Here is a 19,354-nt window from a genome sequence, read left to right as displayed (position 1 = left end):
TGCTATCGCAGAGCCGGTCTGGAAGCATGAGCTCTTTGTGGGACCCGCGCTGAAACCATGTGGTTTAGGGTTTAAGAGCTACTGAAGTATGTGATGAGGTATTTGGGTGTTTGATGCTGTATGCATGTGTGAGTTCTCCAATGGGAGGTATGCTACACCACCAGAGCAAACATTTTGATGCTGAACAGATGTTGATACCACAGCCTGATACTGAAACCTGTGTAAATATAATGCCAAAATGAGAGCTGAGATGACCTCTGTATTCATCCATAGCAGCTACTTGCATCTTTTTTGTCAAAGTGGGACCTGAATGTCAGTTCAAAAGCACTTTTAATATTATGTTTTACCTTACAATGGTATCCTGTTTTGAAAATGTTGTCCTTGTTTAGGTTGATACGAACCAATTCCTGCATGTCACCATCCCTGATATGCTTGCTAGGCTCTTCTTCAGGCCTGCATGATGCTAGCGTGCTGCTTTGCCACTCAAATGAGTTTGTGACCAGTTTATTAAGCCCATAGTTAAAGTCGTTCTCATACATCTGTTGGTGTGGTTGGAATCAGTGGAATATCTGATAATAGTTGTATTGGTCATTTGATTCAGTTTGATTTAACATGGCAAAGAATTCAAACTGTGTCATCGGAAACCAAACGTAGGTCTGTTCATGTTCACACCACAGATGAACCTCTCCAGAGTTTGCTTATAACCCACCATCTCAACACTGAGTACGTTTACATGCACACCATATTCCGGTATTATTCGGAATATTCGCAATATTCCGTTTGCGTGCGAGTCATGTAAACACGCACCGAACCCGATTAAGGTCATATTCCGGTTGGAGAGAATTCCAACGCCCCAAGGAATTCTGGGACGTCTTTGTTGCTATGGTTACTACAAGCGGGGAAGACGACATGGCGCACACTACAGCTTGGCGAAAAGCAGCAAGAGCCAGGAGACTGCAGTCTGCCTTCAGCTGATCAAAGACTTAAATATCATGGAATATATCGATGGGAGAAAACATAGAAATAGCAACAGAAGAAGAAGAAGAAGAAGACTTCTTCTGTATTTCCGGCAGACCAGACGCCTATACGCTTACTGCTGCCCCCCGCGGCTGAGTGTCGCATTACGTAAGAGAGTGGAATACGCCGAAACACGGGAACATGCCAAGTAACATGTAAATGGAATATTCCAGTTGCTGCAGTGCAGTTACCTTAACCGGAATACTGACCCAAACCGGAATATGGTGTGCATGTAAACGTACTCAATGTCATGGTCTGGTTGTTATGGTCAACAGCTGAGTGTGATTGTCGGTTTCACACCTAACCAAGCGAGTAAACACACCAGAGATTGATTCAGTCGGACTAAGCAAGGCATGTGTGAAAACACCCTGAAACACTGAACTATATTCCCTGTAATGACTAATGCTACTTTTTATGTTTTTTCTGTTTCAGGAAATCCTTCGGGGACACCCCACTGGATGAAATGAAACAGTATCTTCAAAATGTCATACTAAAGGAATGGCAGATCATCTTGAATCCAAAGAAGGGTGACATTCTTTGGGTCTGTACTGGGTCATATGCTTCAAAAAGGTGTCTGGCCGGCTTCTAAATCCACAAAGCCCATTTTTTAAAGATTAGTATCCTCGCACAAATGTCCCATATGCTTTTTATACCTCCCCCGAACATCCACAAACACACTTCCCCGAGCTGTAACCAGTCCCACATGTTGGCCATTACGCCACTATAGCTACATCAAACAGATTCCAGGCCTCTGTAGCAGGCAGAACCCTCTGACCTTATTATGGATCCAGCCAGGCTTCGCTATGGTCTGTTGCATGTACAGCAACCCCCCTCCTTCCCCCCTCTCCCCACCCCACTCCCTTCTCCCAAGTGGGAAAAAGACTCATTTTAAATTCCACTGGCTAGCATTCAGCCTATTTTGGCTATTGATGTCTGTGTCCATAATATTCATCTGTCCTCCTCAGGAAGCTCCGATGTTACCTTTTCGAAGCGTACGAGGAGCAGCAGCATATGGAAACTGTTTTGCTCAGTGTTGTTACCTTTAATTTCCTATGGATCCAGGTGACTAAATTAGTGCAGAATATGTATTGGAGCCAGCAGCTGGGCTTATTTTCCCTCCAGCAACTCAACTCTTTTTCTCTCTGCTTTGGCTCACTGTGTTCTTCTGATTCATCTGCGTTTCAACACCTCTTTGCTGGGAGAACTGCTATAAAAAGGAGGTGTGATAAACAACATCATTCATGGCGCTTCATGCCCTGATTTAGAGAAGAGCTTAAGAGTAGCTGTTGATAGCAAATGGGCGTGGGAGTGAGCTGGTGCCTGATATCCAGCATTAAACCTGCTTGGCATGGAAAGAATGCTCTGCTAAAATGCTGAAAATGGCCAAGCTGACTGGATTCTCTGATGGCTTTTTTTTTTTTTTTTTTGGATAAGTTCATATATGGGCATACAATAACTAGTCAAAGAACATTGTAGACAACAACACAATGACAGGTAGCAGATGGGTAGGTTAACAGGTAGTAGCACATTGAGTGAATTCATTTTTTTCATTACAGTAGGAAGATAAGATACATATATAATGGCAACAATAAAAAGGAAGAAGGGTTAGGAATAGGGTGACCACCTGCTAATAAGCCCAATGGGGGACAAGGGGTATGATTCTGAGGGACAATGTGGGACACCGCCCGGTGTGACGGCGCCCCCACTCGGCGGGCAGACTCACCGATACCGGTTTACCGATTGCTAGCAGATACCACTTTACATGGTATATTAATGTTGCCCTGTTCCCCTAACATATGTAATTGCTGCTGTATGCTCATGAATAGGCCACCCTTGTTAATGAGCCCTTAGCTTTCAATGTATTTTTTTTTTCTAAATAAAAGATATTCATAATATTTTAAATATTTCAATTAACTGACTGATGAACTTCCACTTAAGAGTTACTTTTTATTTAAAGTGAGTGAATTGCAATGGAAAATATAAATAAAATTAAATAACTTATAACAGTGTTAATTTTGTTGGCTATTTTTCAATTTAATTTTAGTCTTAGTCTTGTGTCAAATGCTCTTATTAGTTTTAGTCATATTTAGTCAACTTGAATTCTTTTTTGTTTAGTCACATTTTAGTCGATGAAAAGTCTTGGCATTTTAGTCTAGTTTTAGTCAAAGAAAATCCAAAGTATTTTAGTCTAGTTTTAGTCAATAGTCTTTTTTAGTCTTTGACCTGCATCATGTTGGCTTTTTTAATTTAACAATATGTTAATTTATTATTATTATTTTAAAAATGTAAATTGCTTATCAAATAGACCTAAAAATTCAGCTACCAATGAATGAGCAGTAGTATGCATGTGATAACATAGATTGAAAAATAAGCTGAAGTGATACCTCTTCTCTGAATAGACAAGCTGAGCCAGTGTGCTGCTGTTAGCCAGTGAAAATAGAGGAGTGGCAACTCTTCGCTTTGTTACACAATCTATGTCAGTGCTCGGCTGTTTTAACTTTGTTCTCACCGCGCTACGCTTCAGACAGCGCGGTGGGTGTGTGCTCCTCAGTCACACACACACACACACACACACACACCCCGGCATGAGCACACAGCAGCGCAGGAGGAGAAAAACTAACGCGCATCGCCCGATCCCCTGGGCAAGCTTTTTTTTTTTTTTTTTGAGAGAGCAAGCATTGATTATGCGGGACGGTCTCAATTTGCGGGACGCGTGATACGGGCTTCAAACGCTGTACGTGCATGCGCTACGCGGGACAGGTGGTCACCCTTGTTAGGAAAAAGCAAAAGGGTAAATAAAATGAAAATCATATCAGACATTGATGTTAATAGTGAGGGGAAAGAGCTCCAGGAAAACTATATGAAAAATAACAATAAATGAAAGAAAGAAAGAAAAAAGAATACATGGGGTATTAGAGAATGGTAGAGAAACACGCAATGTGACTTAATTATCTTATAACAAACACTTGATTGTTGTGGCTCCTGACTTAAAGTAATACTCAGCTTTGGGGAGTAATAGTGTTGGGAAGTAATGCTGCGTTCCAGGCCACCCGTAACTGGTGATTTACTGGTTAAAAGTGGGCGGGGCTATAGCCAAACCTGTGAATTCACGCCTGTGAACTCGATTGTGCTCAACGTACTCCAACTTCCTCGTTCGACGTCATGCAATTTATGTTTTGTACACAAACAGGAGGCGGTTGTTCTTCAAGTAGCCAACGATGAGAAATATTGTACTGGGTAGAGATAAATAGTACTTTTTTAACTTTATGTTGTAAATACTACATATATCATTACCTGTTAAGTGTATGAAATTAAATAACATAAGCATGCTCACAGCACATTCCGCCATTGCCGGTTGTAACAAGAATGTTTGTCGGTTATGCCTGGAACGGTTTGAAGTCGTGACTCGAGACTTTGAAGTCGTGATTCACAGGTACAATTCCCCAGTGGAACGCAGCATAACTAGCTACATGGAATTAAATACAAAATAATTCCATTCTTTTGCCTGAGAACAAATTCCACATATATTCCAGTTTACAAAATTGAGTGATGACATGTTGAAAAGGCTGTTAGGAGGAAGTGGACATTAATGCTGATATCTCTTATGTCTCTCATGCTGTGTGTTTCTTTCAGAGGTGAGCTGGGCTGAAACAGTGTTGATGGGCTGTTGTAGTGATTTGTTTTCTTCAGTGTGTCTGTTTGGTCCTGAATACTGATTTCAGCGCCTGGCCTTTCCTGTACAGACCTTCAACAAGTGCCGTCCTGGCATCAAGTCTGGTAAGTTTATTTTGGACGGAGATGAGTAAGCAGCATGTGCAGCATGGAGGCCTCGGAGATGTGGGTGGTGTTGTATCTGGGCTGGAGAGTGAATCCACCCGACGGACTCTTTTGGAGTTTGGAGAGGCATTGGCTTTCCACTTTTCTCTCTGTTTTGTTTTGTTTTTGTTCATGATGCAGTCCGTTAAAACACTGGTCTATGTGTTCTTCCAAATGGTCCAAGTTGGGGTTTTTGGGGTTTTTTTTAAGATTATTTTTTGGACTTTCTGCTCCTGGTTGTTTGATACTATAGTCCAGTTTATAAATGGAAGAAAGGGAATGACTAATGAAGAAAAAGACAAATGAAGGGAAAAAGGGTTTATATCTAAAGAGAGATGTTTGTTTGGATCAGCAGTCTAGCAGCAATGTGCTGCCATCTTGGGTCTCATGAGAGTTGCGTTCACAGCAGCATCCTGAGAGCTGTGTCCACTAGTTCTTTGATGTTGGTTTGGTGTCTTGGCCTTTAGCCTTGTGACAGAATGGAGACCTGTCCAGGTCCAGGGGGTTTCCCTGACTTCTGCCCAGTGTTTGCCGGGATAGGCTCCAGCACTCTCAGGACTCTGATTAGGGATAAGCAAGTATAGAAAATGGATGGATTCATGTCAGGCCAAAAGATGGTAAACTGTATTTCATAAATAAAATGGTAGGTATACTGAATTTAGATGTGTGTACCTTCATTGCATTCCCTGTCTGTGATAATACAGTGCAGTGTGCATGTGATCATCTTACTTAAAGCACTGAGCAGTTTCCTTACTTTAGGTTTCATGCCACAAAGTAAACTCATGCCATGGATGTTCAGGGTATGAATTCCAGTTAATGTCATGTGACACTTCCTCTCTGTCTTTGACTTCTAAGTGTCATTCTCATCACTGATGAAGAGATCATTTCCCCCTTGGTGTCTCATGTCAAACAGAAACTCCCAGTGCTCAAGCTGAGTCAACCTTCCTCTGAACTCGTTCTTCCACTCTCAATGGCTCCTCCCTCTCTGAACTATGTAAGCACCCGTGGGGGCTGATGGGATTAGGTTTCACTTGTGAGCTTTGCTGTTGTTCAGTGAGTCAGGAAGATTTATTACTGGATCCTGGACAAATTTCAAGGCATTCTGCTATTTATGTAATCTCTAAAATCGATTGAGTTAGGTAATCCTCTCACCATAACACACAACAGCAAGAAACGGTCCTGCTCATTACATAAACGGAGAGAAAAGAGATTCTCAGTTTATTTAACTCAGGTTTATTGATAGGAAATGTAATGCACATGTCCCCAACAAATACCAACACAACAAAACATAGTATAGATGAAGGGATTTTTAATTATAGTGAATGATTGTCATGCTAATTGGGATAAAATAACTTGCAGCATTGTGATGGTTCTCAGCCATCCAGGCCATGGTTATTCAAGGAGAGCTGAATCTAGGGCAACTGGACTTCTTGAAGACGTTTCACTTCTCATCCAGGAGGCCACTTCAGTTCCATTGCAGTATTAAATCATTTTGTTAGCAAATCCTTTCTTTGGCACAATGGCAAGAAATTCTAATAAGGCATGATGGTGTTAACCCACTTATGAAGTCAACATGCAGTAATGTGGGATGTACAGTGCGCAGCAAATGTATGTGCTGTTTGCTCAGTGTGGCATAGGGGAGAGTGGGGTAAATAGTGCCAATTTTTACTTAAAGTGCCTTTAAAGCAAGGGGATTACAGTAATGCCTCCAACTAAAATATGCACATATAGTTTAAGATGTTGTGCATCCCTGGGAACAATCACTTTGGATCTTATATAAACTGTTTGAGAAATATAGCTTTCAAAAAAAAAGTGGTTTTGTGGCACAACTTGCCCCCGGTGCGGGGTAAATTGTGCCATTAGAGAGAATACACTGGGGTAAATTGTGCCATTGATAACTTAAGTAAAACAGATCATTTTAATCTCACAAATGATAATGCTATATAAAAGCAAAACAAATTCAATACAAAATTATTTATTTAACATTTATTTATTATTTTAACAAGATCACAGGCCACTTTTCTATAACAAGGCCTAGCGCCACATGAACACATACCCAGAACAAAATAAAAATTCCAAACTGAGCACCTGCAAATCATCTTCATCTGAATCTGAATAGTTTTAGTGATCAAAGGTAAGAAAATAATGTACAATAACAATAAAATACAATGAAGTAATATATTGTATATAATCACAAGGTGTGCCACTGGCACAATTTACCCCAAGGCCCTTTGGCACAAATTACCCCAAGCCCACCATTTTGAAAAAAATGCATCCCCCAGCTGTTTTGAGCTAACATCATGCTAACTGTATAGACTCATGGTGTAGCTTACTAAAGTACTGAAACCTGTGTGAACTGTTTTCAAAGTTTTCTATAATTGTTCAAACACAGCAATCAAAAAACCTTGATCATGGAAATTTTACTTTGGAGGGCAAAAAGATGTTTTTTGAACTGAAATGTGCTTACCTCTCAAGCCATGTGTCTCCCTTCTTTGCAGGATGAGTGAAATGGATGCCTCTTCAAAAATATGTGGTCACATGACCAACTTCTTCTATAGTTTTCTAGATAACAGGGGTGGCACTACTTGCCCCTTGGCACAAATTACCCCACTCTCCCCTACATAATATCACTCATATGTAATCATGAGCAAAAGTGATATTGGTAGCAGGTTGCTGCATAATTCCATTAACTGTATTATATTACATATGGCATAGGCTTGATCCATATTTAATTATGACCCAAAAGCCTGTCTGCAGATTTCAAAGAGTTACAGTTTTCTCTCAGTCCTCATTTAGCCTGGCTTTAAACGACAACTGCAAAAGGTTTCAGTTTCCTCATACTCTAATAGAAGCGATGCTGTATGTACAACTAATTCTATTTGTCATAAAGTATCATTTTATACATTATATTTGATCTTCACATTTGTCCTGAATCTGAAATGAAACTGCGTATCATGTGAGACATGAAACACATAAATTCAAGTGAAAGAACAGTACAAAGCAAAAGATAAATGTTTCTGGAGCCTTACCAGACAGAGGCAACACATGGTCGAGCGGCTTCAACTACATTTATTTGTCTACATTTAAATGTCACCAGGTTTTGAAAGCAGCTGCTTAATGTTTCAGCATATCTCTCTCTCACAAATACCATCAGGAGATGAATAGGAGCATGAAACAGACAGTAAGCAGCAAGCAAACCCAGCGAGGAAAGCACTGTGCACAGCTGTATCAACGTGATAATACCTCACAATGTCACTTAATGTAAATGCTAACCAACAGCAACAGCAAATGCAATAAAACATAAGCAGCCAAGCCAGGAGGAGCCTGATCCACTGGTCCATCCTCGGCTGACAGCAGCTCTGATACCTGGAGGGCATCAGGCTTGTTGGGCTTCACACTGATTTCCTCCTCTTGCCAAAGACGTTGTTGATGAGTTTGGCCATGGACTTGGAACCACTGGGGCGCCGCCTACGCTCCTTTGCCTTGTTGCCTAAGCTGGCATTCTGCACCATCTTGGAGAACATTAGCGCCACCTCCTGGTAATGCTCGGCTGCTGACAGCTCGTAGAACTGGCACCGAAACTCAGCAGCCAGATGCTGGCCTTCCTCACGGCGAACTTCCCTCATGTGGCAGAGGTCTTGCTTGTTACCAACCAAGAATACCACTGACTCTACATCCCTGCAGGGCAGACAGCAGGGGCACACAATGACAAGGTGACTCATTTTATAGACTAGAACACACTGACTACCAAGCATGTACCACGTAGGTCCTTGAATTTCCAGGTTGTATTTAAACCAAACCAAGTACCACAACAGCCGATTTCACTGAATAACATCTTTAAAGGGACGGTTCACACCTTTTGAAAAAAGTTGATATTATTTCTCCCTCTCCAGCTGTTCTGTCGGACAGTAGTGGTGCTATCTTCCTCTCATGCTGGATACTGGCTGGATGCTCCAAATGCTAACTGTTAGCCTCCTGCCATTCAGGTGGACTTCCGCCTGGCTAACACTCTTAACCCTTATGCAGCCTTAAGGGGTCAAAACGACCCGAGCGTCCGTGAGTCAGTTTTTCAGGGTCATCCTCGGCTCCGGGGCGGCGGTCGCGGCCGCCAGCACTCCCTATGCCCCTGGACCCCCCCGGCCTCGGCCCCAAATGCACCGCGGGACCCTGGAAAACAGACTCGCAGACGCTCAAGTTGTTTTGACCCCTTAAAGCTGCACAAAGAAATTCTTTTTTTTTTTCCCGCAGCCTGGCTGTTTTTTTTTTTTTTTTTTTTTTTAATATATATATATATAATTATCAACTGAAGAACAATTTTCTTATGGGGACTCGATTCTCTGTGCTGCTCCCCAGTAACAACGGTGGCTGGCAGACGCCTAAAAGGTACATGAAATGTGTGCGATAAAGGGGAGCGAAGGAAAAGAAGAACCTAGCCACATTACTTGCCAGCTATCTTTTGGTGTTCCAGAAAGTGTTTCCTTGCAAACTCAAGCAAACTGCTTTTGTCTCTGTGGTGGCTGCCGTTCCTCTGCAGAGTCATACAGGAAGTGCAGAAGTTACCGGATCTTTTGGATGTTGGTAACAGGAAAAATACAGTTAAGTGATGGTAATCATTCTTTAAGTGGATTAAGGTGGTTAGCTTTCAGAGTGTTAGCTGGGCGAAGTCCACCTCAGTGGCAGGAGGCTAACACAGGTGTTGTTTCAGCAAAAGCCACGGTATGGCAATGTGACATGAAATAAGAGAAACACTCTCCTTTTACTGGCCTTGTTTATCTCCACATATTGACAAATAAAGAAGCTGGATCTCAATTAATTGTTTTTTTGGTTAACACCGATGCAGTTTAGTAGTTTCTACATTTCCCATCTTTGCTGAACAAGAGTTTTGTCCAAAAGATAAAAAGCAGGTCTCTTATAGATGCCTCTCCCAAATATAGGCTCGTTGTATTCAATGATTGAAGCAAATGAAAACCCAGGCTATTAACTGACGTTATCCGGTATTTACTGCATGATTCAGTAATCAGGCTGAACAGAAGGATGTGCTAATGAAAACTGTTTTAACAGACATATAGCTCATTCATTCATTTTCCACACCGCTTATCTGTAGGGGTCACAGGGGGTGCTGGAGTCTATCCCAGCTCTCACTGGGCAGAAGGCAGGGACACTCCCTGGACAGGTCACCAGTCCGTCACAGGGCAGACAGACTAACAAGCACATTCACACCTCGGGGCAATTCAGTATCTCCAGTTCACCTGTCTTGCATGTCTTTGGACTGTGGGAGGAAACCGGAGCTCCTGGTGGAAACCCACGCAGACACAGGGAGAGCAAGCAAACTCCACACTGAAAGGACCCTGGCTGGCCAGCAGGCAATCACACCCAGGACCTTCTTGCTGTGAGGCGCCAGTGCTAACCACTGCACCACCCTGCCGCTCTGTCTCACATTTACAATGACTGAGAGCAATGAAAACAGCTTTAATTGTTTCTATTTCGGCGCATATTTCAATGGTATGGACAGAGAACACAGGTCTAATTATCATTAGTCATTTGTTTAAACTTAACAGAAAATAAAGAGCTGCATTGAATTACATGCTAATTTCTAGTAGGTAACAAAGGGGAGTTCAAAACGCACAAAACAAAAGACAAATTTGCCACAAAAATAAATGAAAAAGATATATAAATAAATAAATAAAATCAAGAACATGTTTGCAGTCATTCATTCATTACTGGAAAAAAAAAAACACCCACAATGACAGACATCATTTTCACAGGCTGTTGGGCTCCTATCTATAGCAGGAAAGATTCTAACCTAACACACAGCTGAAATCATGAAGGAACAAACAGGTTCACTCACTGACACTCATACTCAATGACGGGCATATGATGGACTTACCAGAGGTTTATTTTCTTCTCATAGACAAATAAGCCTGAATGAGTGCATATTGTGTTTATATTGTAGCCTATGTATAGCCTAAATCTGATTCCAACGTATGGCACCTGCCAACCCTTGCAATACCTAACTGATGTTTTTTGACTAACAGTTAGCATTTGGAGCATCCAGCCAGTATCCAGCACTCAGTAAAACGATGAAAGGAAGATAGGAGGGTAGTGAAATAATATCATATTTTTCAAAATGGGTGAACTATCCCTTTAACCAGAAAGGAGGAAACTAACAGCGAAATCACCTGTTGATGTGATTAGTTAGAATGTGAATTTTCAGCCTCTAGGCTTTTGAGGTGACACAGTTCAAAACCTTTGAAACTAGATGTATATAGCTTGCTGTAGCTTCAAGAGATAAGCCACTATTCATGGCTGTGGGAACAAAAACTCAACTATCTAACACAAAAGTTATTTATTCTGAGATTCCATTTCAGTTGTTACATCTGACAGCAGATGTAACACATACTCTGGTGTTTTGAAAATCATTCATGCTTAATTTAGAAGTATAGACAGAGAGATGAAAGACAGCCAGATAGCTGATTCAGTCACTCACTGTGAGGGGGTTTCTTAATGATACACACTACCAACAAAAGATTAATATTGATATAATGGAACTGAAGGTCATGCTCAGCATCAGGTATTAGATCTTTGTTGCAATACAAAAAGCTTGACATCTTGCAGATAATCCTCTATTCACTTGTAAAATGTATAAATCTGCAGTAAAAGGACACACTATGAAAAGGGAAAGACAGCATGCAGCTCACAGTGGCCTGTAACTGACATGAATAATGTAGTCACAGTGTCCAAATAAAGACGAAAGCTAAATAATCAGAACAAAGAACCAGACCACTGAAAGCAATTACTTGATCAGGTGCTGAGAAATATGAAATGTTGGTGTTGATCAGCAACTCTATCAACCTTCACACATGTGCTGTCAGACAGTACTATCTCTGTAATACAGCGATCCAAGTCCATACCGCTTGGCTGCTCCGAGGTGTAGCTCTCTGATCAAGTGCACAATGGCTTTGGCAGTGAGGAAAGACGAGTGGTCACTGATGTCATAGACAACAATGAAGCCATCGGCCCAATTGATCTGATCATTTAAAGTAGACTTGCCCTCACAGGTCTGAAAAACAGAGAAAACAGTATGCTTACAAATACACTTGAGACAAATTTGAGCCTTGGTAGAGTGTTGGGTTGTGTAGTTCTCTGGGTGTGAAATGAGTCCACATGGTGGTGAAACATCCTCACCAGCTGCTCCATGTTCTAATGGGCTGCTGATCTACAATACTGTGTTTGTATCTCTCTATTCACTTCAGTTGTGCAGCAAAACTGCTCCCAAAATTACACTTTTAATACATAAACCAACACCTACAAAGTGAATTACGCCTGTATAAAAACAGCATCCTAAAAAAACATGTTCAATATTCATGCACTGTATGTATTGACGCAGCATGCTAAACAATGAGGTTGCACCTATGGGGAAGGCATAGATAATGTAATTACTGCTATGTAGTATTAGTATATTAGATACAACTTAACTATCTATCTATCTATCTATCTATCTATATATATATATATATATACAAACACACTCATTTAAAGCACACTCATTTAAAGCACATTTTTCCACTGTAGTCATTCTTAACCCCCCCCCGCTCCCCAGCATCACTTTGCCTTTGATTCCCTTGTGTGCAAAAAATATGTATGACCTCACACTGAACGTATGGGACATGTGAGTACTATGTAAGCAAACAGCTTTCGTAGGTCAAGAACTTGCATTTGTGCAGACTATTGAAGAGTGTGGAGGTGTTTCAGGGTGCAGTTCTCTTTTAAAAACACAAAAAAGGTAATGATGGTGACAACAGCATTGTGTCCTTCTCACATTCTGTGAACTCACCTGGGAGCAGGGATCATAGAGCTCAAGATTCAGCTGCCTCCCATCCAAAGACAAACGCTTTCTGTATATGCACTCTACACACAAAAGGAATTAAGAAGAGAGGCAGAGAATGAGCAAAATGTTCATTGTGAAACTCAGCAGGCCAAAGGAATAAAAAGCAGCACAGGGCAGATCAGTGCTGGTCAGATGCCAAACCGTGCCATGCTGAGAGTGAACAAGCTCAGATGAAACTAGATTATACTCAAGGGAAACAATGGCCTATTCAGCCACTATCAGTCACTATACTGTGAGTCACTCTCCTACCAAGGCAGGTAGTCTTTGTAGCCAGTATAATCATTAAAACACAACATGCTTATTCCGGCCAGTTAGCTCAATTGTAGGATAAGTGCGGTACAGTTTGGATAAAGAGGTTAATAATCACCAAAAATGCACTGAATGTCTTCTGAATATTCAGAAAACTGATCTCCCTGATACTGAGTGTGCAGCCCCTTTTGCACAATCCACATGCCTCTTTACCTCTTCTACCTCTTCTACATCTTCATCTATCTACATTTCCACCTTTGTGATTTGTTTAGATTTAATAAGGGGCATTCAGTAAGGTGTAGGTTTATTTAGTTTCACCCTCATACAAAGAGTAAGTGTCCTTAGTATTTGTACATTCAGAGTAAATGATAAAAAATAATAACAGATAAAAAAAAAAAATCTCCTGGGATTTTGCTGCATAGCCTGAATTTCAGCTAAAGGTAGGGTGACCAGATGCCCTGTTTTAAAGGTGATGATGTTTTATCCTTGGACGTGTCCCCTGGTCCGCCCCTGTCCAGATGACACTGGCACTACCAGGGCAGCTCTTGTATCCTGCTTGTAAATATACTGCTTTCTGGTGTTTAGGGTGTCTGAACACAGTATGTAACCCTTTGAGACTGGAGCAAACTGACTTAGTGTCTTTCAACCACATGGGTATAAAGTTACTAGTAGATTAGTAAACAAAAAGAAGAAGAAAAAAGACAAGAAAATGACCAGGCAATGACAGAAAATTTGCAATCAATCAATCAATCAATCAATCAATCAATCAATCATTCAGTCAATCCATCAATAAATCAGAAAATTATGGAATAAACGGCAACAAAATATTAGGAAAACACTGCCAGATAATTGGTGAAACCATATTGCAAGAAAAATAATCAGAATTATTATGATAATATATTTATAAATACATTACTTCAAAATTATGCCGAAAAGATGAATAACAATTAAAAGGCATCAAAAATAAATAAAGTGAATTTGGATTTTGAAGTATAATACCGCCCACAGGCTCCAGGGATTGACAGGGCTTGGGGAGCGTATCATTCCTGTTAGATTCTGGAAGATCTACACTGTTACAGTTCATTATTTGTATCCAGTCACCTTGATGTCGGGCGAACGTGCAGGAAAAGTCACATTTTAGTCGAGCCCAAAGCTCCACGCTGCGTCATTATGCACCTCTTTCGGTGCTTTGAGCCACAGAAAAAGCCAGGAAGACTTTGCTCACCTGAAGATGAAGCGTACTCGCCAATAAACCTCTTGGTCAGGAAGCGCACGATCAGAGCTGCGGACAGGACGTGCACAGCATTAGACGGCTGCCCGCGTTACAAGCTGCTGATCTGCAAAGTTCTGCAACCTCAGCATCCATCCTACCTGATTTACCGACGCCTTCACTTCCCAGCACCGCGATCTTGATTTCATTCATGTTCTCTGTAGGAATGAGACTAGTGTGCGGCTGCAAAGTGAGCGCGTCTCTCTAGCAGCATCATGTGAGGAGGTGCACAGGGAGCTGGCGCACAGCCGGCGCGCAAACAGCACATGAAGCGTGAGGAGCGTCAAGTGCGTCCGCACCCCTCCGAAGCCTGGACGGTCAGTTAGGAGGCGGCCCTTCGGGGAGGGGAGTGGGGTACATTCATCTGCTCATCCAAACATAAGAAAACAGTCCAACACATTATTATTTTCATATTATTATACAATAAAATTTAAAATGGACACATTGGCACAGGCCAGTGACTAATAACATATACACTCATGGCCACTTTATCAGGTCCACCTGTCCAGTCTAATGTAGTTCAGTGCAACAGCTCTGCCATAAATTCTACCTTTTAACAGAGTTTATAATGTTCAGGTTTTGTTGACATTGTGGAGAATGTGTAAATTTAATTCTATGTTTATTATTGAGGTTGTAGTTTGCAGAGGTTTTGTACTGGACTACATTATATTAAGAGGTGTTTTTTGTCCTCCCTATTTATCTACATGAGGGGGGACAGAATAGTAGAAACAACTCTCAGTAAAGTGCAGTCCAGTCCAACAGCAGCACTAACTATGAGCTCAATGCCAAATACAGAAGTGAGTGAACACCTCTGTTTCTGTGACAAGACAAGCTGAGCATTATAAGGAGCAGGAGAGGAAACTTTACAGCAGAACAGTTGGATTAGATTGGATTAGATTGAGCAGGTTCGCCTAATAAAGTTGCCACTGATTGTAAATTATTAACAGGAGAAAATAAAATAAGAAGTAAAACAAAATAGTGAACGAAATACAAATACAGCAGTTGTGACAAGAAACACATGCAGCTGGCAATCCAGCTCATGCTGAGAGGGCTAAATGGGAAAGGGTTTGGATCACTTACACATATTGATTGATATAAAATATGAAATATGTGCCATATACTGTGCATATGTATAAAACTGATCAATCTAAGAATCAATCTTGTGTCAATATTTCATATCTAGATATTGATGGATATTATGCAGCTCATTTAAAGTGTTTTGATAATGCTGATATCCATGCCAGCATCTGAAGATCTGCTCTTGCCTCTATGATGATGATGATGATTATGATGATTATGAGTATGACTTTATTATCCCCATAGAGAAACAAGTCAAACAATATTCAAAGGTACATCCTGATCCTAATCAGATAAACACCAGTACACAAACTACATTATGCAATAATGAATATCATGCATAGGACAGACTAAGTTAAGTGCTTCTGGATGAAAAATGTGCATCGCTCAGCCAGATAGATGCAGGTCTCAGTGCTCCGACCAGTGGGTTCTAGTATTCCCCTTTTAAAAGGCTGTAAATTCTGATATTACATAACTTGCAGGTCTGCTACATGTTTTCATCAGCTGTAAGCAGCACCTCACCAGAACAGTTGAGCTGCCAGGATCCACATTTACCTGGATCAACGTTACTTTGCACCTGTGCTAGATTCTAGAGAGGATTTCCTAAAGGATTTGGTGCAGTCTGGTTAAGCTGCTTGAGAGAAGAGACTTAGCATAGTACAGTATGAACAAAATATTTTTTCTCCTGTTACCAAGGCTAAATGGAAGCTTGAAACTCTATGTCAAACTCTGAGCCCCAGCAGTGTCAGAACGACTGGATTACAGCAATGCACAATGCTTTATTCCCTCAACACACATGGATATGGCATCTCACATATGCAGTGTATCATCTGTGCATAGAGCAAAGTCATATGCTTCAAATAGCCTAGGATTCAGCTACAAAGTTCTTTCCCCAAGATGCAGGAGTTTATATTTGTCAGTTACCAGGTCAAAGGTGACCAGTCTAAATCAAGACATAAAGGTTCCTATTTTCCATCCAGTGCCAAGCGTTACACAAGTCTTTGCTAGTTTCATTTTCCCATCCAGCACCCACATGGTGAAAATAGCAAAGTCACTTGTGTCCATCTGTGTGCCCATGGTTGTGTTGGATGAGGAGTGGACCGACGCATTGTTGGTGCATTGCTGTCTAGAGGCAGCTGAAAGTGATTGAGCAGCAAAAACCTTTTCTGAAGTCAGTGGTGCAGTTTTCTCTATTTCAGCTCATTATTAAGATGATGATGATGTCAGACGATGTCAAAGGACTGACCAGATCCTCAGTGGTTTTAGGTGGTCCTCCTCTCATTTCCAGTAGCTGTCTTCAGTGTGCAGCAAGCTTTTTGTTTTGCATGTTTTGATATGATTGTGCTTCGGCATGGTACGGTCGTTCTGGTGATGCCAGAAGACGTGGACACACACCACTACTTCCTCCCATGCCTGCTTCACCTCAGGGAGCTTTGATAGAACCCTGCTGTTGCTGTAGATGATCTGCTTGTGCACTTTTAATTCATGCACAAGCAGATCCAATTCCTCTCCAGAGAAGCATTCCATCTTACCTGGGAAATCTAGCAAAAGTGGACTTGGACACACCCTAAATGCACCTGCACCATGTTCTTCAGTGCACTTAGATTGTTAAAATAGAGCCACAAAGTTCTGCTTATTGTGAGCTACTAAGAGGCATGAATGTATTTTAAGAAATAGATACAACATCCAAAAGTGAATGGAACCTGCTTACAAAGCACATCCACCAATATTGGCTTTTCTTCCGGTGTCAGACCAGCTGTTAACGTTGAACATATTACTGCTGAACATATCATCTCTGGAGGCCTATCTAGTCAGATAAAGATGAAAAAAATGCTTTTGTGATTATTAATGTCTGATCACATAATGCATTACTGCATAAACTCAATTAAACTGGTGCCAATCCTGTTCTGTATCTACCTCTATCTATCTGTATCAACCAGTTTTCCTTGTGCATATGCAGCACAAGGAAACTCTTTCATAATGGCATGATGAAAAATAGGATTTATTTCACATTTATTTTAAGGATTTTCCTGATTTTTTCAGGACCTGCAGATGCCCTGCTGAGGTAATCCATCAACCCAACAAGGTCAGGTACTGGGACTGTGTGCTTAGAGGTGAATTATTGGTGAACTAGTTCATGGGAGTTGTATAACCCAGCTGGATTGAATGTCTTCTCATTGGTTGCCTTCTGGATGAGACCCATGTGGCCTCAGGGTAGAATATGCAATTGAATATGATGCACATTCAAGAAGTTACCCGTACTGATCCTGAGACAGAGTTCAAAGAGACCACAGTGAAAACATATAGTCTTATGACTATACAGGATAGGATCAGAACAAACCACAGGTGAGTTGGTTAAGGTTACTGGAGCAAGAAATTTCCAATAAAAAGATACATCTCAGCAGAAGATTCAGATGCCTGGTAGTAATGTTGCATTCCCATAGAAGTTGGGTATCAGAAATTCCTATCCGTTATGTTGTAATTCAGGGTGTCTGCGGATCCTACAGTGAGAAATAGTGTCCACATCTTACAAGTCTTTTATGTTTATTCATCCAAAAAGTGGGTTGGGTCCCCCAAAGAACAATCATAGGTAATTATGTAGCAGAGACTCACAATAGGGGTGAAAAAGAGGCTGAATTGGAGACAGTCAAATAATATGCATATATTTAATTTTGCCCACTGATCCTTAAAAAGTTTTAAATGAATGAATCTCTTTGTTGTCATCATATTGAGTACGGCGTATTTGTGTGACGATATTGCAGTGCTACTCTGGTCAGTGCTAAGGACACAGTAAGTTAAGACTAAAAACAGGGCCAGAAACCTCGAGCAGAACCTGGCTCTGGGTGGTTGAGTGATTTTTTTTTTTTTTTTTTTTTTTTTATCTTAGACACACAGATTATTGAAAGCATCTCCTCTTTCTGTTTTTTTCTGTATTTTATTTTGTTACCACTCCACCTCTGGTTTATCACTGCATATTAAGATTGAGAAGGGCCTCAGTTGCTCTGAATGGGCTGACATTTTAGTTCAAGTGAAGGAAAGAGGCCCGCAGCAAACGGTTTCTGCCAAACAAATATAAGGAACCGAGCAACAAAAGAAACAAATAAGACATTGTGCTGACGTTTATACGGGCGTACTTCACCTGTAAGCTCTCTGTTTGTGCTGAGTGCCACTTGAAAATGTAGAGATCCTGTGAGGGAAAATGTCAGATCACTGTTTTCACCCAAACCATTTTCCATTTTAGGGAATGAGAGCTCTGCACACATTCATCTGTAATAGGAGAAGAGGCTGTTATGTATGGAAAACATCTAGGTCACCCTCTCTGTCAGAGAGACAGAAAGAGAGAGAGAGAGAGATGTGAATGAATTCTGTTGAATTAGCAGACACAATGATCAACTTACTGTGTTTTTGTCTTCTGAAAGACATCAAATGCATGCTTGTATTCTGAGAGCCATTGCTCAACGGCACAACTGAATACTTGTTTTTACATTCAGAATAAGTGACTTTTTCTGAAGGGTTTGATTTAATGTCTACACCTACAGGTAGATATCCAGTGAATACAGTAGGGCTTAAGTAAATATCATGAATCATGTTATCATGCGGTGGTGAAAGCAATTATTTAGAATCTAGAATGCATTAAAGGAACAGGTGACCCATTTTGAAAAATTTGCTATTATTTCACTTCCCCACCTGATGTTCCTCTCATCATTATGGAGTGCTGGATACTGGCTGGATGCTCCAAATCCATCTAACTGTTAGCCTCCTGCTATTAAAGGCCCCATGGCATGAAAAATGCAATTTTCGTTGTTTTTGCGTGATAGGGAAGGTCTCAGGGCCACATAAATACTGCCCCATGCATTAAACCTGTGATAAACGGAGAAGTGCACACAGCCCGTTCTGTAAAACGAGTGCATTGCACTTCCGCCTCTTTGTGATGTCACAAAGCCTCTTTGTGATGTCACAGAGAGGCGGAGAAGCTAGCCAGCCGCCCCCGCTCCACAGGCAACAAGCTAACAAGCTAGCCACATGTCGCAGAAACA

General features: G+C 41.1%; 1 protein-coding gene across 1 annotated transcript; it reads right to left on the bottom strand.

Annotated features, from left to right (window-relative positions):
* Window positions 1–7,457: 7,457 nt before the first annotated feature.
* Window positions 7,458–14,433, bottom strand: rergla (RERG/RAS-like a). The gene is made up of 5 exons (XM_030045936.1): window positions 14,342–14,433; window positions 14,196–14,252; window positions 12,668–12,741; window positions 11,745–11,893; window positions 7,458–8,511 (listed from the first exon to the last, which is right to left on the bottom strand). Exons 1-5 carry the CDS (start codon window positions 14,391–14,393, stop codon window positions 8,226–8,228), a joined length of 618 nt encoding a protein of 205 aa, XP_029901796.1. The 5' UTR covers window positions 14,394–14,433; the 3' UTR covers window positions 7,458–8,225.
* Window positions 14,434–19,354: the final 4,921 nt, after the last annotated feature.

This window comes from Myripristis murdjan, chromosome 23 (assembly GCF_902150065.1).
Source record: "Myripristis murdjan chromosome 23, fMyrMur1.1, whole genome shotgun sequence".
NCBI classification, from domain to species: Eukaryota; Metazoa; Chordata; class Actinopteri; order Holocentriformes; family Holocentridae; genus Myripristis; species Myripristis murdjan.
This window is presented reverse-complemented; position numbering and strand designations above follow the sequence as displayed.

What these genes read in the sequence shown, in the direction of transcription:
- rergla (XM_030045936.1), bottom strand. Translation starts at nt 14,393, where the DNA reads ATGAATGAAATCAAGATCGCGGTGCTGGGAAGTGAAGGCGTCGGTAAA. An exon ending in TGAAGGCGTCGGTAAATCAG is followed by an intron (nt 14,253 to 14,341) that starts GTAGGATGGATG and finishes TCCTGTCCGCAG; the next exon opens with CTCTGATCGTGCGCTTCCTG. An exon ending in CACCTCGGAGCAGCCAAGCG is followed by an intron (nt 8,512 to 11,744) that starts GTATGGACTTGG and finishes TCTGCCCTGCAG; the next exon opens with GGATGTAGAGTCAGTGGTAT.